Source organism: Lethenteron reissneri, chromosome 23 (assembly GCF_015708825.2).
Source record: "Lethenteron reissneri isolate LAM-NWPU_2019-01 chromosome 23, ASM1570882v1, whole genome shotgun sequence".
NCBI lineage: Eukaryota > Metazoa > Chordata > Hyperoartia > Petromyzontiformes > Petromyzontidae > Lethenteron > Lethenteron reissneri.
The window spans coordinates 20,568,303-20,594,167 of NC_083801.1; the positions used below are offsets into that span (position 1 = coordinate 20,568,303).

At 48.9% G+C, this 25,865-nt stretch overlaps 1 protein-coding gene across 1 annotated transcript in view; it reads left to right on the forward strand.

Annotated features, from left to right (window-relative positions):
• LOC133346179 (triple functional domain protein-like) overlaps positions 1-25,865 on the forward strand; it is a 183,956-nt gene that overhangs the window by 141,089 nt on the left and 17,002 nt on the right. Inside the window, 15 exon segments of the mRNA XM_061557661.1 lie at positions 882-1,053; positions 2,867-3,037; positions 8,468-8,563; positions 9,582-9,730; positions 11,249-11,315; positions 13,062-13,165; positions 15,511-15,580; positions 16,468-16,557; positions 18,376-18,468; positions 19,086-19,136; positions 20,263-20,340; positions 21,225-21,275; positions 21,277-21,417; positions 22,764-22,944; positions 23,712-24,364. Of these exon segments, the coding sequence (XP_061413645.1) occupies positions 882-1,053; positions 2,867-3,037; positions 8,468-8,563; positions 9,582-9,730; positions 11,249-11,315; positions 13,062-13,165; positions 15,511-15,580; positions 16,468-16,557; positions 18,376-18,468; positions 19,086-19,136; positions 20,263-20,340; positions 21,225-21,275; positions 21,277-21,417; positions 22,764-22,944; positions 23,712-24,364 (2,167 nt within the window).

Genomic DNA, 25,865 nt, shown 5'->3' on the forward strand with positions numbered 1-25,865 from the left:
TGGCCAATAGGGGCTTTCTATAAGGGTCATGAGGGTGTTTCTCTCTCATCCAATGAGATTGTCCGTGGCTTTTTGAAGGAGGTGCAGCTTAAAGGGTCCATGTTGTAGGGAGTCTTGTTATCCCTGGGACCTACCCTCTAGTTCTGGATGCTTTGCGTGACAAGTTTATCTGAGGCTCAACATCAGTTAATCACTTGAAACTATAACTTAAAATTGGCATTGAATGAGCTGATTGGTGAGTACGTGTTTGAAACATCCACGCGCAAGGATACAATAGGAAATGGCCCCACGTTGTGCACTAATTTTTTTAAAGTTAAAATGTAGGCGAATGGATTGGTCAATAATGCTGCATGAAATCGTCAACTCTTGGTTATATAATAAAAAATAAATAATGCAAATTCAAATGCAAATTATATTATTATTTCTTTTCGGCTAATGGGGCCAACAAAACTATACAAACAATGCAGATTGATCACATTTCTGGGGGATTGGAGTGAATAATCACATGATTCTACGAAGTATATCTTTCCCATCAAGTGCCCCTTGCTGCTGTTCATGCTCATGCTCGTGCATGTGCGTGCGTGGGGAGCAGTGGCACAGCAGCTTGCCACGCTGCACTACGAACCCAGCAACACCATGCGCTACCGGCGGCGATTATCTCAACCAGTTCTGGGCCTCCCCTAGGTTGACTCAGCCTCAAATGAGCACCTGGTGCGATGTGTAAACAGCAACACTGGGGGAATCAAAGGCAGCCGGGCATGGCATTGGCCACCCACCCCCTCGTGTGCCGTGACGGCCTTCAAAGTTGCTCGTTAACAGCACTTGCCTCAACAGTGTATTTAAAGGCTACACGGGGAATGTGCGTACGGGCATGTGTGCAGGCTCAGCAGCGGCAAGGCGGAGGCCGGCTCGCACCAGACCAAGAAGCTGACGGCGCACAAGCACAACAAGAAGGGCGGCCGCAAGAGCGTGGACCTGGGGGCCGCGCGTGACGCCGAGGATGGGGCGCTGGTCGCATCGTCCGCCACCCCGCTCGAAGACGCGCACGACGAGGTGAGGGGATTGTCGGCACAAGTCGCCCGCCGACTTTGTTCAGCAGTCACGACTAAGCTCCTTGACGGGGCATTGGTCATTATCAGAGTCGTCATTGGGCCTGTAATAATTATGCCCCTTGTGAGTCAATGAGTTGTTATGATTCGGGATTGCGATTCAATTCAAGCATACTTTTAAATATATATATATGTTCCATGATAGAGTGCGGCCGCGGTGGACCACTCAAATTAATTGCATACAACACGTAATAATCAAAAATTCTCAGTTATCAAACGCCTGATTTATTGTGGGTACTGTCAGCATGAGAATCGGTTTTAGTTGATGAATCGATGCTTCGTTAAAATGCCTAGCCGTCATCGTCACCACTGGTGTGTCATCCTTGTCATTTGTCATCAGTGTCCTGAGATGCAGTCTCATTGAGAAGCTTTGTGAATTCAAATTGTACTGGTTTTTTTTATTAAATCATCACCCACGGTAACGTGTTTTGGGATAGATCGCGTTAACGTGTCTGTACACCCACGTCCAACCGACACATCCAATTGGTTAAGGTTTGTCGACACATTTACACTTACGCGATCGAACCCAAAAAATGTTCTCATGATTAATATTGATCGCAAAAGGCTTACGTGTTAAATAAATCATCACCGTCATCATACATTGTATTTGTTAGTGCCTTGCACAACAAACACCACCCCAAAGAGTGTCGGGTGGCTGCTGAGTGGGGCTAATGATGGAACGCTATCTGCTGTAACATGGACGTTAACAGCCCTGCTGCAACAGATCATTCTGTCTCTGCGTAAAAAGTATTGACGAATGTGTTGAGCTCTCTGTTTTGTGTGTCATTGCGCAAAACCCAAACTATAATTTAGTTGTTTTACCTGTGCAATTACCATGTCCCAGATCTTGCGAAAGAGATGGTGTGCTTTCAGTAGGGCCCACACCTAGATGAATATAAGACATTGATTCATTGTGGTGGGAGTCTGCCACCGCCCTTGGTGATTTCCCCAGAGGTCCGGAGTAGCCCTTTCGTGGCCCTCCGGCGTTCTGTGCCGCGGGTCTTGGCGAGCGCGTTTGTCACCCGTGTTCATCGCCGCACACGCCGGCTCCGTGAGAGCGTTATCCAACCTTCGCAGGGTTATGCGTATTTTGGCAGGTACTGTGGAGCACCTCTGGAATCGGTGAATTGCGCGGACCTTCATGATTCGCCCAGCGGCAAATTTACTATTTGGATGGTAATAGGGCTGTACAACAACTAGGCTGCTGATTTATGTGTGTGGGTTTAAAAATTGTTTTAACCCTGCTGTACGTGTGGGATTTCATTCGATGCTCTGGATTTCATCTTCACACAAACATTTGCCGATAAAACTAAGTATTGGCCAGACATTCGAAGTAGAACGCCTCCTAAAAAAGTACGTATTAAGGTTTTGTTGGATAAATAAATTACATAATTATAGTTATTATTGGTGTGTGTGCATTTCGGGAGTGGTGGCGTGTGGTCATCCTACTGTGCTATGAATCCAGCAGCCTGAATTTTATTCTCGGCCATGGCCAACATCAATGGTGATTTTTTGAAGATTTCCTGGTCTACCCCTAGGGCGACTCAGCCTTAAATCAAATCAAACTTCACATATACACACAATTTGGGCATAAAATGCATTACAAAGTAGGGTAATGCGTTAAAAAAGACGTAACATTATAATGAACTAAAAGTATAATAAAAAGCATAAAAAGCACAATCAGGGCATCCTTATTAAAAGCCAATCTTAAAATGTGTGTTTTACGGGGGACATTTGTCTCTGTTTGTGCGCGGCAGCGCGTGCGCCGCGACGGCTCTGGAAGCGGCACGCTGTCCAAGTCGTCGTCGTCCGGCATGCAAAGCTGCGGCGAGGAGGAGGGCGAGGAGGTGGCGGAAGTGTTGCCCCTCCCGCCGCCCATGCAGATCCAGCAGCACAGCCTCCTGCAGGCCGAGCGCGCTGACGACAAGGTGAGCCCCGCCGCCCATTGCTTCGCGATCGGCTTCGACGCCGCCCACGCTCGCGCCTCCCGCTCACTCGTTGAGTTCGGTCCACACGTGTGTTTTACACAAAGCGACTCACGGAGTGACCGTCACCGCGAACTTCGCTCGCTCATCGCGCCGTGACCCTTGCTCGCAAATGTCCACGGCACGATAAGGGTGCGTTGCCTTGTCAACGTGCCAATTGGAGATGACTATATGGCGTCTTATCAGGCCCGATGCCGTGTCTCCAGGAAAGCATTCGATCTCTCGGGAAGTGACATCCAAGGAATTGCGTCACATCCATTTCAACCAATTCTGCTCCGGGATTGCTCAATTGTCTCACGGCATGGTTCGCAGTAAATCGCTGGTTCAGTCGGGCGACAATTGAATTGCCCTTTGACCACTCCGTTTCGCTTTTGTAAAAAAAAAACAACACGGGTGGATCGAGCGTTGAGCTCACCGCTTGCCAGGCTCACCTACGCCGTCGACGACGACAAGGTGAGTGCGGTTCTCACTTGAACGCTCACCAGCCTTTGGCCACGCCTCACAACAACTTTACGCTCCAACGCTCACCGCGCACTCTCCAGCTCTTGCTTTAGAGAAATCTTACCGTCTGCGACAAGGTGAGCACGATTTCCCGCTCGGCACTTGGCAATATGACACCACCGTTGTTCGCCGTCGCAGAGCACCTTGGCAACTGTTGACCGCTTACCGCTGAGCACATGGCACACCGATTGTGGCCGCTGCACACCAACCCCTCGCCGGCGGCTGAGCTGCTCCTCCATCCCTGCCCTGCGTACCATTGACCGCTTACTTGCCAACCCACCCGCCGCTGCTCGTGTTGTATGTACCATTGTTGTACGAGAGCCCTCTTGCGCGATTACTAACATGGCTTTCAAAGTGTAGCCTCCGTGCCTTGCTCGCATTAACCGCTGCTTATCAAAACGCGCGACACTCGCTAACTCTGCCGTCGGTTGCAATAAAAACGCTCTTTCTGCGCGCGCGTATACACGTACATGCCTGTGCATCTGAACAGCATGCACAGCTGCTGGTTTGTTATGTTAACATTATTTTTTCTTTTTTTTTGTTCCCATTCCATTAGTTTTCCTTTTGTCGTGGTCCTTAGATCTTTTATCCCTCCCCACAAGCTGCAATAGCAACTCCCCCCCACCCTTACCCTCACCAGCACCGGTCCCCTGTCCACTTTCCCTCTGGGCAATGGCATTCTCGTTATGGCGAAGTTTCTCTCTCTCTCTTGAGTATTAAGTACCCTAAACGACTCGACATTTTATTATGGGCAATAGCTCGTAAAAAAAAAAATAGGTATTAGCCTAATTGGAAAGACATGTACGTGCTGACACTTTTGGCCCTAACACCCGTGAACCCCCAACAAGAACAATGGACATTTTTTGCGCGACACTTCTAATGAGAGTTTTGCGAAACAAAAATTACCATTGTGCCGAAAGTGGCCTCTCTCCACCGTTATCGAAGCCAGTCTTCAAATGGTTGAGGGCGGCGTACACCGCAGGCCCTGATGTTCGGGATACAATTTGACACGTGCTTTGCATGGGCGGCCTCTGCGGCTCATGCTCGCCAAAAAAAAAATACCGAATCGCATTCGTGCTCGTGAGCGAATGTAATCGTGGTCAAATCGGGGTCCTCACCCCCTGTACGTTGTGTTTGAAGGGGTTTTTCCGGCTTTGTATATCATTTATGGATATAGCACCCCCCGATGAGCACGGTTGGCTACGTACGGTGCGAAATAAGTTCAACAAAGGAGTTCAACATATATAAGTAGCACATCAATGAGAAATTTGGTGATGTCGTTGTTTTTATTCGTAATCTTTTTACAGTTAGCTAACATATGTCTTGTAAATCTATCACAGGGTCGATTGGGACAGGTACAATGAACGATTCGGAGACGCCGTGTATTTTAGTATTAAACTACACGCCCAATCATTTGTAATTTTCACCACTGTTTTTACTCGTTTGGGGTCCTGTGTTGGCTCTGCGCACGAAGCGCATAACCCGTAGACCCTGCCCGCTGCCTTGGCGTAGTGTCCTGTCGGTGCGCTGCCGCACGGATGGCTATCCCTGCCACCCCGTTCTAACATGCCGCCATGCGCACCGCGAGCTCCGCTGACCTTTCACAGCGCAGCGTCCCGCGCATCGGTAGAGCTGCTGCTGCTGCTGCTGCTGCTTTTTATCCTCTCCAAATGCGATCCCCACATTTGCCTTCTCCAAACCACCCAGCCTGCGCACATCCCTTCCACCGAGGCACCCTCCCTCTCTTGGCCGAGCGTCTTCCTCTCACTCCCAGCCCTGCCGCCTACCCCTGGGCTAGTCAGTGCCTTCGTGCGCCGCACAGTCGCTGCACGCTCCCCTCACCCCTCGCCTACCCCTGTCTAGTCAGTGCTTGTGTCCTACCTCCAGCCACTCCCCCTCCCCCCCTCCCTGCCGTCAGTGCCTGTATGCGGAGCATCGCCTGCAGGTGAGCACTGGCTGCCTCGGGTGTGGACTCGATCAGCTGCGAGGCTAACCGACGCACTCCCCGTCTCTTTAGCGAGCAGCCATGCGCGCGCTGCTACCAGTCACGCGCACGCACGCACGCACGAGTGTACACGCTCGAGGGTGCAGCTAGGCACACGTGCATGCAGGTACGTACATGTGCACGTACATTTGCACGCATGCACCGCCCCATGCACGCGTGCTCACCTCTTCATATGCCCCTTTACGCAAAGATTCAGAACTCTGGGCGTGAGTGCCGATAGCAAATGGGTCAAGGCAGATTGTTTCCTGGCCATGCCGCACTCAAGTTGCTTCAATCCATCCGATGCGTCACTCTATAGATGCAGCGGATCAGCACAGGTGTCCCGTTACTGCTGCCCACTTGGCTTCTAACAAATCACCCCCCCCACACCCCCCTTTCAATGCAATGAATTGCCAAGATGAGTTGTTTCCTGTTTTCTCTCCCAGTGTATGCCACTCTTATCGTATCAACCCCTTATTTTCCCGACGTAGGGTAGTTGGCCTAAACATCACAATCTTACCACCTTTCTTATTCACGGGAGTACAGTTTAATGTAACGCGTTGTTCATCATGTAACATTTACTGAAAACAACACCTTAACCCTCGTACAATTAACTGGCACAGTGTGGGGAGGCCTTCATCTCGTAATATGTTGAGAATAGGTTGAGTATTGCTATTATTAATTCGTCATGTACCCGAGCGATAATCCACACAACCCAGGGAAAAACGAGGCCCAGTCCTCGTGAAGTTCTATCCGGTTAGTTGAACACGTAGGCTTTCGCGACCAATGTTATCTTTAATAGAATTATTATTTTTATTTAAGATCATAACAGGAGGATTTCTCCACAACTCTGGCTGTCACCTGATGATGATGGTTGTAATTACCGGCGAAAGGTCATACCCAAATAGTAAATGTTGTGGGTTTACTCTCAAACACACTGGTGTGCTGAACTAGTCACGAATTGGCATGTTCCGTTTACGTGACAAACATTACCAATTGGCTGTGTCGAGTTGTGGCCGGTTTGACGACACATTCTCATCCGGTTGTCTGCCCCTTCGTTCACCTCCGAGGACATCACCGAGGCTTTGCATCCACGCAGCTGTCTCGGAGGCGAGCGACAGCACCCTGTGCTTGACGAGGTGACTGGTCGTCGCTTGATTGTGCGAGTCCCCATTTGGCCTTGGAGCGGCAGGGTTTATGATAGTGGACATCTCCATGTCCATTTAGACATTGCCCAGTCAAAACAGACGGGGAGTGGTCTGTGAAGGGGCAATGGCTATATAATTAAATCAACGCAGCACATTATATGAAACCTGCGTGGGCTGACAAAGCAGTTGGCCTCTATGCTGCTGCAATGTAAACAACAGAGATTGCGACGTTCATCATCATCATCAGTCCATGATCTATCCACTACTGGACGAAGGCCTCCGCACGCCATGGCCATTTCCCAATGACTTGATATGCAATGCTCCATCTTGCTCCTGCACAATTAAGCTTTTATAGTGGGAGCTGCTATCAATATCAGCAAGCTAATACGAAGCAATTTCCTTTGATCTACCCCCTCACCAGACGAACACCAACTAACCTCACCCCTATATCAGGATCCCAGCCCTCCAGCGTCGCCTCCCACGCATGTCATCCAACCACTCTCTGGCTCCTGTTGCTGGCCTGCCTCCCCACCCCGGGACCCTACTTTGCTGCCCAGCCACTCATCTTGTGTCTTGGTGGGGGGTGGGGGTCACCGGCACGGGGTGGAGGTGATATTGGTCTGGGGTCGTTCAGGGCCGTGGCACCACGCAACGCTTGACAAACGCCACTCCCATCAGTGACAGCACCGCTCCCACTCCGCGCACGCGTATAATAGTGCACAATAGGCCTAAATCGGTATTCAAGTACGTGCGTGCGTTGTATCCCCTTTCTCCTGTATAGTATACACACACACGGTTACAACGGTGTGCATGGACACTGATGTGTCGCCGTGTCTTTGCGCACACTGGGCCACACCCGTTTACAGCTGCCGCTGCAAATTTTGGCGCACATGCAAGGACATCGGTCGAGAAGGCAGCTAAGCGTCCTGTTCCATCCGGGAGTCTACCTGCTGCGTGTTATTACCCGGGATTTGCGTTCACCCCCCATTAGCGGGAGTGGTGCCCTTGGTGGACATTACCGAAATGCTTAAAGTTGGTGTTCGGAACAGAAGACGAAGCAAGGGATGAATCTGTTTTTGCAGGACTTCACATTTAAATGGTTTCATTTGATTTTTGTCCACCGCCAATATTGATATTTATCATGCAGTAGTAGGTAAGTCAAGGTTTAGAGAGGCTTACCATGTGTGCCGTACTCCGTAATGTTTTGGACACATTATCCATGCCACACGTGCATCAAATGCTTGCACGCCTTCTGTTGACGTCACCCCGCGCTGCGTATTTGCCAAGTGTGTGGGTGATGTGTGTGCCGTGACCGGTGTGTGAGCATATTGTGTATATTGTGCGAGTATAGTGTATGCTGTGTTTGTGCTGTGATGCTGTTTGTTGTGCTGTGCCTGCTGGACGGGCCACTGTTTATTAAACTCTGCATTCCTTGTTCTTACTCTTAAGTGCTTTGCGTACTTCTGTACTCTGTAAGCAGCCGACTGTCGCTCTCCCCCCCCCCCCCCCCCCCCCCCGAATTTCTAAGCACCGCTGGCCTACGCCTGTCTCGGCACCACTTTTGACTGTGCGTTTGCTGCTGCCTGTTGCGTATTCACGCTGATGCTGTTGCGTGCTCCGGGAGCCCCGTCACGTCCTGACTCTACGCTCTCCTTCCCTCACTGCCCACCCCTGCCCCCCCCCGCCCCTGACTCCTTTACCCCCCCCTCCTCCTTTCCTCTCCTGCTTGAACCTTGGAAGCCGGCGTCCCTGCTGGCTACGCGTGTCGGTGCGTCCGAAATCCCGACCACGGCCGAGCTGGTCAGTGCCATTGAGAACCTCGTCAAGAGCAAGATGGTGAGCGGTGCTTGTCCCCCCCCCGCCTTCACGATTGCGAGTGTTGTTCGTGCACGTGCGACTACTTGTGTATGGGAAGCTGTTATGCACCGGTTTATTTACTGTGCTACAAACCCATTTGACCCGAGTTCCATTCTCACTCGAGGCCTTCTTTTGTTCGACTAAGTCTTAAATGCGTACCTGGTGCAGTGTATAAACGTCAGCTTTTGGGGAGACAAAGGTGGCCTTGTGTGTTATTCTGGCCTTAATAGTCGTTTACTTGTAGCACTGGCCTCAACAGTCTGTTAACGGTTATATGGGGTCTTTGTTCATCTATTTGTATGTGTCGATGCCTTCGTGCTCTGCGTTGCTTAGATGCAAACGTTGCGAGCTTTGAAAGCCTTTGCACATTTGACGACAGTGTTTTCTGCATGTTTGCATTGTATATTGTGGTAGGATTGTTTTAACTAACCGGATATTTCCAAATGACTCTTCATTGGCGTCTGGGTTGCAGATGATTGGATGCTCACGATAGCGACGGAGCTGGTGGTCGTGGCTGTGAATGTGAATGAACTATCGTTCTAGCTATTGCGGTTGCATTAATCAACTGTGGCGATGGTGATCGTACATTTTAGTGAATTACAATGTCATAACGTTAATCATTGTCATTGTGATATTGATCATGAATTATACGTTGTGTTTTAGCAATGATTCTGGTCATTATTGTGACTGTGGAAAGTAGTTGTAAATCGTAGCGATTTGGGATGCGTGATTGTAATTACGATTCTCGATTTAGTTGTGATAATGATTTTGAATTGTAGCTTCGATGTGGCTACGAGTGGGAATCGTTGCTGTGCCCGTTATTTAATTGTGCTCTTGAGTTGTGTAAAGCTTTTTACGATGGGTGGTTATGAGCACTGACGATGATCGCAACAGCAAATCTGTGTTCATGATCACAGTGCTTAAATGGGGACGTGCGCTGACGCCGAGCGATCGTGAACGCGCGCGGTTGCGGTTTCTGCCGTCTTCGTGGCCACAGGCGCTAGACGAGCGGCCGTGCTCCTTGCCGGTCGGGGAGAGCAGCAGCCCGACGGTGACGTCGTCCGACGGTTCGGCGCTCGCCCCTTCCTCCTCCTCGCCAGCCGACGAGCCCGACGAGCGCCGGGCCGGCACGCTCCGACGCAGGCAGTGAGCCACCGCCGGCGTCACTACGCCCCCGCGGCACAACCGGCACAACCGGCACATACACCCACCTCCATACACCACACGGCCGCCATTCGCCACTAAGTGGCGGTGACGTCACCACGACGCTTGTGCCAGGCCATGTGCACCTTGAGGCCACGTGAAGTGTCGAACGCCCGCCGGCAGGAGGTCTCGGGGCAGACCCAGGTGCCACGGGTTGACTGACTGAGGTGACTGAGATGACTGGCTGATGCACCAGCTGTGCCCTCTACTGTGCCAACTCCATACACCGCACAGCCAGATACACACCCATCTCCATCTACACAGCCACCTCCATCTACACAGCCACCTCCATACACGTCACGGCCAGATAATGCTCCCCAGATGTTCCTCCGCACAGCCGGATACAAAGATAAAGATTCCCATGTATAACGCGAACACTACCGCTCCCCGCACAGTCGGATACACACTCCCTAGATTATACAGCACAAACCATTATGCACCTACCAGGTAAACCGCGCAGCCGGTATATGCTGCCCTGATGCATCGCATTGCCAAATATACTTGTCCCTAGATTCACCACAAAGTCGATACACAACTCAACCAATTCAGTGTACAGCAAGAAAGCTGCTTTACTCTAGATTAGTTGTCTTGTATGAAGAGCCAGTGTGCTTTCCAACTTTGCTTGGGTCTGCATTGGTCGACGGTTGGATTCCTGCGCTAGCCGCCGAGTTTAGTTTTTAAAGTGCGGTCCCTGGCTCTAAAGTGGTTCCTTCAGACCCTGCAACGTTGCCACCTTTCGCCACATGTAAACCAATGTTTGTCAGTGTCACTCTCCAATCCCAGATTTAAAAAAAATCAGAAGCTCAATATCCCGTTTGTAAGTAGCATGCCTGGAAAAACTCCCCTATAAAGAGATAATGGTCTCTCACTTGCTTACGAGACATTCATCCGGCTGTCTCTCATGTACAAGACACACTGACTCTTAATGGGCTTTCGTGTGTGTAAATAGAGCACATCAATCCAATTCAGCCGTGTGAAGGAGATAATGATTCTCAATGGGCTTTGTTCCAGCTTAATTAAAGGATATCCATCATATTAAAGACCACCTCTCTGCCTTATGCAACTGGCACTGTTTGTGCATATGATGTTTTGTGTGCACTCTGGTACTCACCTCTTGTGTGTGGATGTGTGCGCATGTGTACGTGTATGCGCGTGTGTGTGTGCATGTGCGCACGTGCGTGTTTGTGTGCTTTGGGGAACGGCAGTGCAACGGTTAGCGTGCTGCGCTACGAACTTGGCAACCCGAGCTCGATTCCCACTCAAAACCAGTGACGATTATCTGAACAGGTTCTGATGCGGTGTGTAAGCATCGCCACGAGGGAGACAAAGGCGGCCAGGTGTTGTGTTGGCCACCCACCCCCTCATGTGCCGTGTCGGCCTTCATAGGTGCTGCTCGCTAACAGCATTTTCCCCAACAGTCTGTTAAGGCTATACGGGGTATCTTTGTCTTTGTGCACTCAGGTACGTGTTTCAGGAGCTGGTGGAAACAGAGCGAGACTACGTGCGTGACCTGGGCTACGTGGTGGAGGTGAGAGGTCTCCGTCCCTCGCGCCCCTCTGCATCCGCCCGCACGCACGATGCAGTACTCGGGCCACAGCAAGCGATGATTGCATTGAGGTTTCTTCCAGCGCTCGCATACTCTTAATGCCCCAAAGCCACCCCAGGTCTTACGAATTGCCATCGGGTCTCTGGGAAAATGTCCGACGCTAAGCAGGGTTGAGCGTGGATAGTGCTTGGATGAGCGACTACAATGCATAATAGTTGGTATCGGCCCCGGGGCTATGTGGTGGGCAGCAGAGGGCAGTGCACCACTGTCCTCTACTTCTACGCGACCATGCCTGTGTTCCTCGCCTTTACCAACCCACACTAACCAGCCTGGTGAAGTATGGTCAAATAACCTCCACGACCCGTAAGGTGTGGGGGGAGGCCTTCGTCCAGTCAGCGGAATGACAAAGTACTACCCACCGCGTTGTTAGATGTGTCTGTTTTCGTTGCCATATTGTTACGCGCTTTCTGCATTGCCTTGCACCATAGCTGGTGCTTTACATGTACAACACCGTGCGGGCAGCTGTCGGGGTGAAGCTGGAAGTTAGTTGAGTGCAGCATGACGCAGGGTGATCACTGGAGCTGATCTGAACCGAGGCAGCGGCAGCGGTCATGTGAGCGCTGCCGCTGGCTCGTAGCCGAGCCAGCGTGCACGGGTTCGCCGGGGTAGGGTCCTTCACCCAAGTGTTAGTGCTACTGGGGCATTCTTGTCTGCAGCATGTCCTGTATATGTATTTTGAATTTATTTTCGCACCGTCTGTAGCCAACTGTGCCAATCAGAGGGGCGGGGGAAGGACAACATTGAAGACACCGTGACATTCTCAAGAGTAGTACATTGTGTCACCAGCTGTCACCTTGCAATTTAGCCAAACTTCACAATTATCTATATTGCAATTAAAGCACATTTGTCTCCGTGTAGGCTGTTGACAGCCTCGTAAATGAGACTTAGCTTCACACTGGCACATATAATGACCGTGAAAAAAATCTAATAAATAAATGCATAACCTTGGTTCACCTGTGCAATACATGAATACACGAGTGTGTGCGTGCGCGTGTCGCGTCTTTTGTTTGCAAGCTTGTGCCTATGTGTGTGGCTGTACCACGCCTGTATGCGTAATGATTCTTTCCACGTGACGCGCTGGTACGAGCGTCTTGTCTTCGTCAGCCTCGTCCTCTGGCTACGCGGTGCCAGCTGCCTTTTATAGAAGTGAACATGTGTCCTTTGTGCGAATGTGCGAATGTGCACATGTGTAGCAGTGCATGTTTACTCCTTTTGCGTTCAACTCACGAGCACTCGTTTTGGCTGGCGAAGCTCGTGAACACGCATCGACTGTCCCCGCGGGGGCTCGTTCGCCACTTGCCGCAGAGCTTTGTGATTCGACTCCGGCAGGCAGCCCTGGTTATTACCGCGGGTGTACTCTTTCACCATTCACATGCACGCCGACTGCTTCACATTTAAAGAAGAGGAGGCCATTGTGTGCTGCCGGCGTTATGGTCCTAAATTTGTAAAATTACCCACAAATTAACTCGGTTGGGATCGCACATACACGTCGCTTCCGAACTTGCAAACTATACACGTCTGTGAAACACGGCGCCTTTGTGATGGCCCTGCACGAAATCCAAATGTACCAAGTCGTTTTTTTTACTAATTAGAATCCTCTCCTGTTTATTTGCATGTGCTCGTGTGTGTGTGCGTGCGTGCATGTGCGCTACCCGTGCCCACGTGCAGGGCTACATGGCGGTGATGCGGGAGGACTGGGTGCCCGACGATCTGAAGGGGAAAGACAAGATGGTGTTTGGCAACATCCACCAGATCCACGACTGGCATCGCGAGTGAGCATTCCGACGCATCTTGCCACGGGCACAAATCGGGAACTAGGGGAAGAGTACAAAGTACACGCAGCAACGCTCGTCTCTCGCCAAATTACAATGACTAGTTCAAGTTCATTTGCCTAAGCAGGTGAGAACACCACACACGAGAAAAGTATTATTTTCAACAGTCAAATCAGTCACTCAGTGACAAAAGCATCACAAATCAAATGCATTTTGACACGTAGGCTTTTGCAACCAATAGTATTCATGGTAAGGATGTTTTTGGGTTGATCACGTCAATGTGATGAGGCTGGTTGTAATCACCGGCAAAGTGTCGTTAGCTCAAATTGTAAATGTTTTGGGTTTACTTGCCAATACGCCGGTGTGCTGAAGTAGTGACTAATTGGCACGTTTTGTTCACGTGACAAACTTTACTTATCGGCTTTGTCGCGTGGAGGTGGGTCTACGACACATTTTATTATGGACGCGATTCTAACCCAAAAATCGTTATCATCAATAAATAAAGTACACACATTAAGCCAATTTGAAACCAGAATGTGTCCAATCCCATCGGATGTCGGAAGCTAAGGTGGGTTGAGCATGTTTAGTACTTGGACAGGGGACCGGTGTCATAGACTTGCGTTGCTCGGTGGCCAGGACACGACAGGACCTCAATGGGTACTTTAATCTCTCTTTGTGGAGCTTTGTGTGTTTTATGTGTGTGTGGGTTTTCTGTATGTATGTATGTACGTATGTACAGAGAACTCCACTTAACGACAGAAATTGGTTCCACGAAACCGGTCATTAAGTTATTTGTACATTAAGCAAGTATAGGAAATGCATGTTTTTTGAAAGCTTAATTTGTTCCGATAGCATCGAAAGTTACCCTTTTGTGTCCAAAAACGTACTTTCTCATATTTAAACAATGGCTATTAATATATAAAGGTACCCAGCACCATGATAAACGCATATTAAAAGAAACATGATTAATCAATGCATTGATTCATATTTACTGTACCTACAACATCCCGTCGTTAACAGGGGAATGGTCGGTAAGTGAACACATCGGGCTCTACGGAGGCCCCTCGTTCGGTCATTAGTCGTTAACAGGGGTGGTCATTGAAGGCATTGACCACACCTTCCAATGCTGACGCTACAACAATTCCCAATGGTGCCAAAGAGGGAAAAAAGTTATTGTTGCAGGAGCAGCAGTAAATTGAATCTCTTTGTCAACGATTACATTAGACTAAGGCTAACTCAGCATTGCATATTGAATGGAGCATTTGTCAGGATCTCACTTCACTAAGGTTGACACTTGGCCCTCGTTAAAGTGGAGCGGCGATGAAATGACACCAAGGGGACGTGGACGTGTCCGTCACGACGTGAGAAAGTGGCTCTGGAAGCTATTGTAAGAGTCAGTTGTGCCTTTAGCGAATGCCTCATTCATTGGCCGTTTTAGTCAATCTTTTCACCAGGGGTGTGTCCTTGGCCATCTGAAGATAAGCAGAGCCAAATATAGACCCCCCCCCCCCCCCCCCCCCCATCAAGGTTGGGAGCCAAGGATGGTGCCGAGTGTTGCTCTCTTATATAATAATAATTTACGATTACAGTGCCCATATCTATAACTTACTCAATGCACTGTACATCACGCAAAAAAATATATCGTAGGCCAAGGTGAGGAAAAACTAAGAAGACAAGCTAATTCGGCGAACCTGAAAGCAAGAGACGATAACTGCAACTTGAGGCTGAATCTTTCGTGACTGCAGGAATCCATACTCGTTGGTTCTTTCGGTAAAGTCACGTAGGTAGTAAAATAAAAGATCACGACGATTGCTTGTGTTGCGATCGAAACGTCGTGATCTATTATTCTTCTTCTACCTACGTGACTTTACTGAAATAACCAAAGAGTATGGATAACTGCATCTTTGAGGCTGGTTTTCAACACCGCCATTGGACCGGTTCACTTGTATGTATGTATGTTGAACCTCTTTCGCACTGTACGTGGGCCAACTGTGCTAATTGGAGGTGCACGGGGGGGGGGGGGGGAAGGATAACGAACTAAAGACAAAAAGCAGGTCGAAATGAGTTTTCAATCTCGAGTTACCTCTCGCGTGTGAACCCGTGCGCATTTCAGCACTGGTGTGTGATGACCAAACTGGATTTGCCCTCAGAATACAACACCGCCAACATGTGGCGTTGCATGAAGTGATTTGATAAAAAAAACGTGGTTTAATTCATTCCACGTACCAATTTTAAGTCTCTTCTTTCAGGTAACTTAATCACATGATGATATTAATAATAATAGCATATCCATCTATCTATCTACTGGAGAAGTCACTGATGTTTCTGGCGCATGCGTGTTTCAGCTTCTTCTTAGGGGAGCTGGAGAAGTGCCTGGAGGAACCAGACCGACTGGCGCCACTGTTTATCAAACATGTGGGTGCATGCGCTCGCACTCGCACACACGCACACGTACACAGGCGCACGCACGCACACACGCGGAACAGCTTTTATAGGGTCCTTAACCGTCTGGAACAGAAATTAAGTGGCTGGCTGCCGTAACACTTTCAACCCATATTAGAGCATATGGGTCCCGGAGAAAATATGACCCAATACCTTTGCAATTTAGCGATTCGTGTTAATGTAGAGAATCGGGGCGATTGCGGTCCGAGGTGTTTAGTCGTTGGGTCACCAACTTGAGTTTAGTGCCTGTGTGTTACGTGGACGCAGCAAACTGCATCGCAAATGGAAGCACTTTGTTTGTGTCACGCCCTGGAGGGTACTGTCTGGCGGGCAGATAACAAGAGCTGTTGTTTTGCGGTTGTTGTTCTCTGTCGAGAGTCGGCGCTCTGCTGTCATTGGAAATGTGCGGATAAAAAGCGAGGAGCGTGCTCTCTAACCAGTCCCGGGCACCACAGTTTATTTAAAATATGGAAACTTCCCATCACGTCCACAAAAATTGGCACGCAAGCTCATGCTTTTTGGAAATTGTTTAAAGAAAAAAAACCTTTGTTGGCTTTCATTATTAGTTTATACAAAATATTTAACATTGGGTCTCATCACTTGTTGTGTTGCTATGCGGTGGTTTTAAACAAGTCTTTATCACCGATCTTGTACATTTACTGACTGCCATGCCATCCGTTCATCTGCCTTGTGTCATTTGCACACTCTTTGACCCTTCTTCCCACCACCCGTCCTGCGGCGTTCAGTTCCCATCGCCGTCACCGCCGCACCTTTGCAAGCACTATTCTAAAAAAAGAAATCGGCGTTGACACGTCGATGATGGCTCACCGAGACACGCTGCTCCTGTTGTTTCCCTGTAGGAGCGCCGGTTGCATATGTACATCGTCTACTGTCAGAACAAGCCCAAGTCCGAGCACATCGTGTCAGAGTACATCGACACCTACTTCGAGGTCAGTCTCGGACCAAAAACGGTGCTTGAGTATCGTGACCGTGTCGCGCGGCGCTTACGCACAAGGTGCTCGCCACAAATGAACCACCACAATTACCTTTGCTGATCTCGTCAAGGAGCATAAATCATCACGCAAATTCCGGTCATCCTCGCAGCGGCTTTTGGCTGCTGGCCATCGAACAAAGACGATCACCACATCGTGAACTCTCAGATGCGCTTATGCGGCCGTCTGGAACGCTCTTCCGACATTGGGAACCCAATGAGAGCTATGAATTTTTTCATCTAGATCAAATACTAATATCTTTAGAAATATTTTTCGTGTTTAGTTTGTTGTCCATTGTATCTATCTACATACTTGAATAAAATCCCTTCCCAGGTGTTGTTTTGCTTATTATTATACACATGAAATATTTCTCTATTGAATCGCTGACCAAGATTTTGTTACATATTGATTAAGATTCTGGCTCACAATGGGCGACCATTGTGAATCACAAGGTATTTTAACATCCTGCTTTGTACAGCCATAATTTATTTGGTGATGCGATACAGCAGGTGGTTCTCTGATATAAAATATGGCTTCTCTGAAAATATCACTGCTGTCATTTGGCAGCCCTCACTCTATCCCGAGCTGTAACAGCTTCCATCTTCTTGCCAGACATGCTTATTGTGCTTTGATTAAACAAACTCGTTACCATTCTTTTTAACTAACTACTTAACTTTATTTTGTACCAGGCAAGGCCCAGTGAGCTATATAGCGCTTTTTTCAGAAGCGACCTGCCCACAAATGATAGCTCAACAAAGTGGCTTATCACGTGGAAATGTATAGCCGCCAAAAACGCACGTTGATTCTAAAGGTGGAGGGAAAAACCAGAGAACCTGGAGTAAATTCTACGTGAGCACAGGTAGAGAGAACACAGCAACTCCCAAATACACAACAGGGGTCAGGGTCGTGATCGAACCCACGACCTCCTGTCCATCAGGCGAGGTAGTTAACATCTCGCCAACCTGGCCCCTAAAGCAAAATCGTATATTGAATAAAATCTAGTATCTTAATTTTGGAGCTTTCGTGACTGCAGGAATTATTCTTCGTACTCATTGACATGTAAATGTTTTCCCTACCCCCTCCCTCTCTCTGCCTCCGCCCCCCTCTGTCTATTTAAGGCCACCCCACAGAGACGATCACCTCTCTCTGTACCTGGGTTGCTCTCTCTATGTATCTTGGTGATATCTGTCTGCTTATATGTCTGTCTATAGTTTTCTGGTTATATTCTATGTCGCTATTTCATTATACCTGATGATGATTGCTTGTGTTGCAATCGAAACGTCGTATGCTATTATTTAATTTATTATTTTATTTTTATACGTGACTTTACCGAAAAAAACAAAGAAAAATCTAGTATTTTTCAGAGCAGTGGTATTTTCCACTACAGCGCTGTGATTCGAAGCATTCAAACACTTGCTAATTGCCTTTTTGGCAAGTGTACAAATTATTTGGCTTATCAAGCTGCCTGAATTTGCATGCGTCACGAATCGACAGTGAAAAAAAAAATGCCTTGGCAAATGTTGAACTTTGTTGACACCGATGACTTTGTAGGTTTCAAGGTTAACACTGACTACTGCTGCAAAAAATAGCATGTTCGTCATAAGTTCACCCGTACTCGCATGGAAAGATAAGCTTTGTTGGTCTGCTTGGCGCACTCGTGGCGTTTTTGGCCGAATTGCCGTCTGACGTTGGTGTGAGGATGCGAGTGCGGAGTTACACATCTGCGTGTTTTGTGCGGTTTTGTGTTTGCGCGCGCCTGCGCGTGTGTGTGCACAGGAGCTGAAGCAGCGCATGGGCCACAGGTTACAGCTCACCGATCTGCTCATCAAGCCCGTACAGCGCATTATGAAGTACCAGCTGCTTCTCAAGGTGTCGACTTGCACTGCTCGCATGCCGTGAAAGGAGGTTTACCCTCCGTATACCAAGTACAGCACATTGCTGGGACAGGTGCTGTTAGCAAGCACATATATATAGCTGTTTACAAGGTGGTGCTGTTCCAAAGTTGCTGTGTGTGATGCTTTGTACCAATTACTCCTTTAAGACTGAGCACCAGACAGATGTTTGTGCGCGTGAAGCAAGGAGATACATTTGAATTGATATGCTTGGTGAGAAATTGAGCCCGAGTTGCTATGGTTCTACGTTGATGACCAGGTGTATACTGAAAGGACAACTCTTTATTCAAATCTAAAAACACCCACTCAGCCCTTAATGTCAAAAGTCTGCAACGGGAAAATCACTTGGCGCTTGTGAATGAAGCAACAGCAACAGTGGTACATTAGCACTTTGATAGTTGCGTAAGGTGGATAATATCCAATAACGAAACAAAACACGAGACATAGTAAAAGATAATTGTCGTGGTGTCCTTTTGGTACTTTGGTAGTGAGCTTTTGTTTTGTCATTGCGGTATGCAGTGCACAATTGCTCGTTTCAACTGCAACGCATGCTGACGTGTGTGTGTGTGTGTGTGAAAATTAATTGTTCGATAGGACATCTTGAAGTTCACGAGGAAAGCCGGCCTGGACAGCAGTGACCTGGAGGTGTGACCACAACGACACCCCTTGCCCCCACCACCTTATCCTGCACAGCAGCACAAATTAACTAAAACATCAATGTAAAGCAGACCAAGTAAATACATACACGTTTAAAATCAGTTTTTGGTTTTATCATGAAAGTGTTCCAGATTTTGAAATGTGCATTGAATGAAAGAGTTCACCAGTGATTGGTGTTGGCCTCCCTAAATGGCCTCTCATCTGTTTAGAAATTAAGGAATAGAATGAATAAATTAACGTGTGCATTGGATTCAAGTTCCATCATTATGAAGCTGATTTAGTGGAATATTTACACGTGTGCATGTTGGTGCATGCCTGCGATCTATTACTTTGAACTTGTGGATTACAGATTTGTAAAACTCAAATCCCGTGGGTTGCGAAGTGTCCAGAATATGGCCACACATCAATTACGTAATTTTTTTTACCTACGTGGATTTGACGAAACGTCTCAACGCAATATCATCCTGAAAAAAAGTGTCCTGAGACTCAGCGAAGCTTTGCGAAATGAGTAAAGGGCATTTATGGCTGTCAAGGCATCGTGTTTGGCACGATCTCCGACGTTCCGCTGCACGGTCTGGGAGCTTATTCAGGAACTGAGCACAACTAGAAAACACATCGGATAGCTTTAAGGCCCTGTTGCAAACACCTGTGCTGCGCAGCAGTAGTGAATTCTCATACATTGCAAAAGTGGATTTTCTTGGAAATGGAATATCTTCTGATGGGAATATGATTTTTATTTCGATGTTAATAAAGCACGAATGGTGGAAAAGGAGTAGAAATGTAAAAATTACTAAATGTAAAAAAAACCTGCAGTGAATGCAATCAAAATAGAAACTTTTTGTCTAACTAACGAACTAAATAAAACCTTACTTTTTACTGGGTAAGGCCCACTGAGCTACGGAGCCCTTTTTCAAAAGTGACCTGGCTACAAACGATAGCTCAACAAAGTGGCTTATCACATGGAAATTTATAGCAGCCAAATACTCTAAACGCACGTTTATAACTGTGGAGGGAAAAACCAGAGCCACGACCTCCTGTATACCGGGCGACGTAGTTTTGGATTGCCACATACCCATCGAGTTGCTTGTGACTACGTGGCGTGTGCGGTGTGCAGAGGGCCGTGGAGGTGATGTGCGTGGTGCCCAAGCAGTGCAACGACATGATGAACGTGGGCCGCCTGCAGGGCTTCGAGGTAAGTGCGCGGCACACACGCCGTACGCCGCCCCACTGCGCCTCGCGACGTCACAAAGTCAACGCTCGCTGCCGCGGCGTGGATGCCTCTGGTGCTGCTAACCTCATTTCCATGAAGGCTTTGATCAACCAGGACATTTTTAGGGCAATCATCGCCCGCATACGTCACTGTGAAAGTGCATCGGCAATGAGAGCCTCCGATTTATCTCGGTTGGCTACGTACAGTGCGAAAGAAGTTCAACATACATACAGACATAAACCAATGGCTATAGGGTCTACACCAATGGCATAGGATTATCGAGTACAGACTGCATCTCTGGGCAGGCAAATAACCTCCGGTTCCGATTGAAAGTTTCTGTCTCATTTGCTCATTGAGTGGTGGGGCTGAAATCGCATTTGTTCAGCGGTCGTTGTGCCCGGTGAAAACATCATGGGGCTGCCCTAGCTCAGCGAGGCATTCAATGAGTACCTGGCGTGATGTGTAATTGGCAGCATTTGGGAGATGAAGGCGGCCAAGTGGTGGTGTTGGCCACGCCACTCCCTCGTATACCATACAAGTCCTTCATTCGTCCATAATAGAGATTTTTTTGGGTTAAATCGCTTAAATATTAACGTGTTGTTACACCTGTCACCACCCGACACAGCCAATTAGTAAGATTTGTCACGTAAACAAAACATCTCAATTAGTTACTAGTTCAGCATACCGGTGTGTTGGAGTAAATCCAGAAGATGTACAATTCTAGTACGACGTTTTTTTTTATTACAACCAGCCTCATGAGGCGACAGCCAGAATTCATAGGTGCTGCTCAGCACTTGGGCCCCTACAGGCTGTGAGCCCGAATGAGAGCGTGACCTCCTGCCTCTGCGTGCACACGCAGTGCGCAGGGCAAGATCACGGCGCAGGGCAAGCTGCTGCTGCAGGACGTGCTGCTGGTCACAGGAGCCGGACGGCGGTCTGCTGGCGCGCAGCAAGGAGCGCCGCCTCTTCCTCTTCGAGCAGATCCTCATCTTCAGCGAGCCGCTCGACCGCAAGAAGGGCTTCTCCTCGCCCACCTACCTCTTCAAGAACAGCATCAAGGTGGGCTTGTGTGGAGCCGAATGCGGCTCATCCTGTCGTGTGTGTGTGTGTACGTACGTAGAACTTCTTTCGCACCGTACGTATCCAGCCGTGATAATCGGAGGTACGATTCACCGCGCTTAGGATGTGACGAATTGTCACGTTTCGGGATCACGGTGTGATTCTTAAATGTATTTGTTTTGTAATTGTGATCAATGTAGCGCCTCCAGTGGCTGCAGGTTTCACATGAGCAATTACATGCAACGCACTGTGTACGTGCAAATGTAGTATTCCTATGCTCGCGATTACATACATTTTCGTGCGAGTAACAATTTATTTTAATCAATACATCAATGCCATTCCATAGCGGTGGGGGGTATTTTGTTTCATATGTATTATGCGTGAAGGGATCATTTGACTCGATAATATTTAATGGCCATTGAACGGTTCATCAATTCAATGAATTCTAATATTCTCCTGAGACTTGCATAGAAATCGCGTGTCTAAGAATGTATTGTGTTCTTAAAAGTATAGGCAAATGTGATAATCAGACTAATGGAGCTCATGCGATGGCAAACAAGGCAGACATTGCAAATACAATTGAACAAATGACAATGAAAATGATTGATTATAGGATTGAATTGCAACCCATAATCGTGACAAACATGAAATCTGCTCCTCTGTGTCTGTCCTGCTCTCTCTGTTTCTCTGTCTGTATATTCTTCTCTCTCCATACCACACGCCTGCTAGTTTTTTTTTACTTTTCATATTCAAATGTATTTTATTGATCCTGTACCATTTGTGTATTTGTAGCATTTTAGAATCTTGTTTTGCTGTCTTACGTCATGAATTTAATTTGTAGCACTCTAAAACCTCTTATTCTTACAATATTTATCTCTGCATTTGAATTTGTTGCACTTTAACCTGTTTGCTGTTTATGACGCAAAATTCTGTGATTAAATGTGTTGCGCTGTAACAGTCTTGCCATGACGATGTTTGCTGTTATGATGTTTACCGCGGCATTTTAATATGTTCCACAGGGACCTTTTTACTTTAATGACATTTATTTCCATCGGGTCTCTTTTCAAACAGACGTCTGGTCTCAATGTGTATAAACACACCTCCGTTCTGTGTTTTTCCACATATGAAACTAAAAATGTTTTGAGTCATCAGCCCATCGGCTTTCCAGGCCAAATATTACGCAGCAACATTTAAGTGAGGAAACCTCTCGACCTTCTGCGGTTTTTGACTTTCCGCGTCATCTCATCGGCAACGTCAGTCTTGTTAAAAGTATTTCTGCCGGGCGTACCGGATGGAGCACTTCGCTGGTCCTAAGACGAAGGAACGTTTTTGTGTCGTTGTGCCAGTTGAGCTGCCTGGGGCTCGAGGAAGCCTGCGAGGGAGACCCGTGCCGCCTGGTCGTGAACTCGCGCGGAGCCGACGGCTCCACGGAGCGCTTCGTGCTGCAGGCCTCCAGCGCCGAGCAGCGCCAAGCCTGGGCCCTCGCCCTGGGCCAGATCCTGGAGAACCAGCGCAACTTCCTCAACGGTAGCGCCCATCTCACCGAGTCGCAAAAACTCCCTCTCGAGCACCGCCGCCGCCGCCACCCCTGCTGTCACGCAAAAGCGGTGGCATGGGGGGGGGGGGGTGGCCGGATTGGATGTTTACACTTCCCAATGATTGTGTCAAAATGCATGACGGTTATTTGTAGGCATGCAACGATTCGTCACGTGTGAAAGTCTCTTCTTGTGTGGTCACGATGTATTCCGCATTTAATTTTGTGTGTGTGTGTGTGTAAGAATGTGTTATTTGCAATTCGTCTACATTTATTATTGAGAGCTAAAGGGTGGAACAAACGAGACATAACAAATCAGATAGAGAATACAAATTCGATAAAGAGAACATATGACAGTAGAGTAATGCATAATTGAGACCTAAAATAGAAGGGGTACAATTTTTTTAAATTAATCAATTTGTGACCCCAGATTGTGAAAGTTTATCAGATGACAAGGAGCAGAATCATTACATTATCATGGTTTGGAGCATGTGATGAGTCCAGGAGACCTCATGCTTCTCTTCCCTAGGACCTTTCCACACGTAATTTTAACCCCATTCAATTGACCTGTGTGCCTGATAGTGTCAAGCTCATTTTACAGCAGCTATCAAACATAGCCCCGCCATCTTAGCAGCTCTGGTGCCCAGACCCAGTGTTTTAGAATCGTACAATTTCAATGTAATTGATACCCAACGCATAATTCTAGGCCTTGGGTGGCATAAGTGACACTTCATTCATAACCCGACACCCTCTGTTGCAGCGTTGGCCTCTCCCATCGAGTACCAGCGGAACCACATCTCGGGTGGCGGAGGTGGCGGCGCCGGCGTCGGTGGCGGCAGTGGCAACAGTGGCGGTGGCGGCCGCACCCGGCCCTCGCGCATCCCCCAGCCCATTCACCCCGGCCTGCGCTCCCACTCGGCCACGGCCGTGGAGGTAGAGCGGCCGAGTACGGGACCGCCCGCTACGGGACGCAAGATCTCCATGCCGACGCTCAGCTCGTCAAGCTCGTTCAGCGGCGGCGCCGCCAGCCCTGGCGGCGGTACGGACAAACACCGCGGAGAGGCGGGAGAGAGGACCTCGCGCTCGGCGGAGCGGGCTCGCAAGGCCGACGGGGCCGCCGAGACGGCGCAGCAGGGCCCAGGCCCAGTGGCCGAGGAAGCCGGCAAGGGCCCGCGCGGCGTCTGCTATCGAGGAGGGGCCGGCGGAAGCGGGGGCGGCGGCGGCTCCTTCCCTTCATCGCCGTACACAAAGGACGGGCGACATCGGGCGGGCGCCGGACGAGACGCCGCCTCTCCCACGCGCCTGACCCACAACCACCCCGCCGCCGGCGCGCTCGACCGGGAAGCGACGGACCGGCTCAGCAGTTGCTCGTCGACCAGCGATCACTCGCTGCAGTCGGCGCAGAGCAACGGGGTAAGGGTAGGACCGGGGACGGTGGGGTCGGTGGGCTCGGCGGCCCCCAGGGGATACCCACCGCCCCCACCGCCCGCGCGCAACGCCTGCATCGTGCCGCAGCACCACGCGGGCCACTGACGCTGGGACTGCGTTGACGCCACACGCGGCGTGGAGCGAGGGGCGGGAGTGGGGGGGGGGGAGTTGCAGCCGGGGGTTAGGGGAAGGGCGATGAGACCGCGCGGTTGTTTTAAACTGTGAACTGCGTACGGTTGAACCGTCGCCACGCAGAGACGTTCTGGAAGCTAGGCCAAGCAAGCCGGCCCTGCCTACTAATTTCTCAAAACTCACAGCTGCCAATCCATCTGTTGCCATCTCTGAACTCTTGACTTCTGTGCGACCTCCTGTGATGTCAACGCGGTGACGCCAGCCTAATACAGATCCATGCAAGCTAACGGTGCGAACTAACACCTGCTCTGCTCAACTCGGTGTCTTCTTCTGCGGGGTGAGGCTGAGTGGGGGCAAACTGCTGTTCTCTGCAGTGACTAACAGCGTGTGAAACACTCTCTTCTTGCTCCGTCCCTAACCCCCCATGTTCCTCGCTTCATGTTTGTCCAACAACTCCAATGTGTAGCACCTCCAGACGGTAGGAAAGACGAAACGACTCTCGCTTTAAAACGCAAAGACAAAAAAACAAACAAAACCCCCACACGTTAATCGAGGAACAAGTTCTTACTTTTTGCCGCTTGTTTAGACTTCTTACAACCCTGCACGTGTTTTGTAATTGTTTGCGCGGTAGTTCACGCTCCAGGGTCGTCACATCAGGCGGGAGTGGCACCTGGTTAGTGTTTTTTGCTCTTGGTATTGTAACGTGTAGCAGATCCTGTGTTGGTGTGCGTTTTAACGAACATGTTTCGGCGACACGATTACAACTCGGAGAATATTTCCCTCATTCTGGAAAAAAAGAAAAAAAATGCTTATCACTTAAATAACAATAATATTCTTGACGATTTCCGATATCCCGCAACCCACTCACAGTAGGAATCCGTTGTGATTGTACATTTTTTAAGTAAGTTATCGCCGAGAACGGGGGAAGTGGCACGTCGCAACGAGACCATCTCCACGCCAGTGTTGAACATTGCTTGTCCCGTGTCGACGCTGCTTCCGCTGTTAGTGAGGAGACATCGTAAGTGTATTTAAACTATTTATTAATCTCTCCCTTTTTACGACTTTATTTTGATCAATAGCACACCGTTGAAAAATGTGAAAACGTACAGCGGCAATATTGTCCCCCACTATATACGTACCGCCACAGCTTTAAGCGCATTTAAAATAAGAGTGTAAACCTTATAGCAACGGGAAATAAAATCAACACTTGGAAGCGTGGAGGGACGATCGCGGCTTTGCAGAGGAATCCCATTACGTATCGGGGCCCTGTCTTGAGGCCTAGTGGCTGAGGCTGCACGAGTCTTAATGCCCGGCCATGTATTTAAACACTTGCATTCGCATGGTTGTCGTGTAA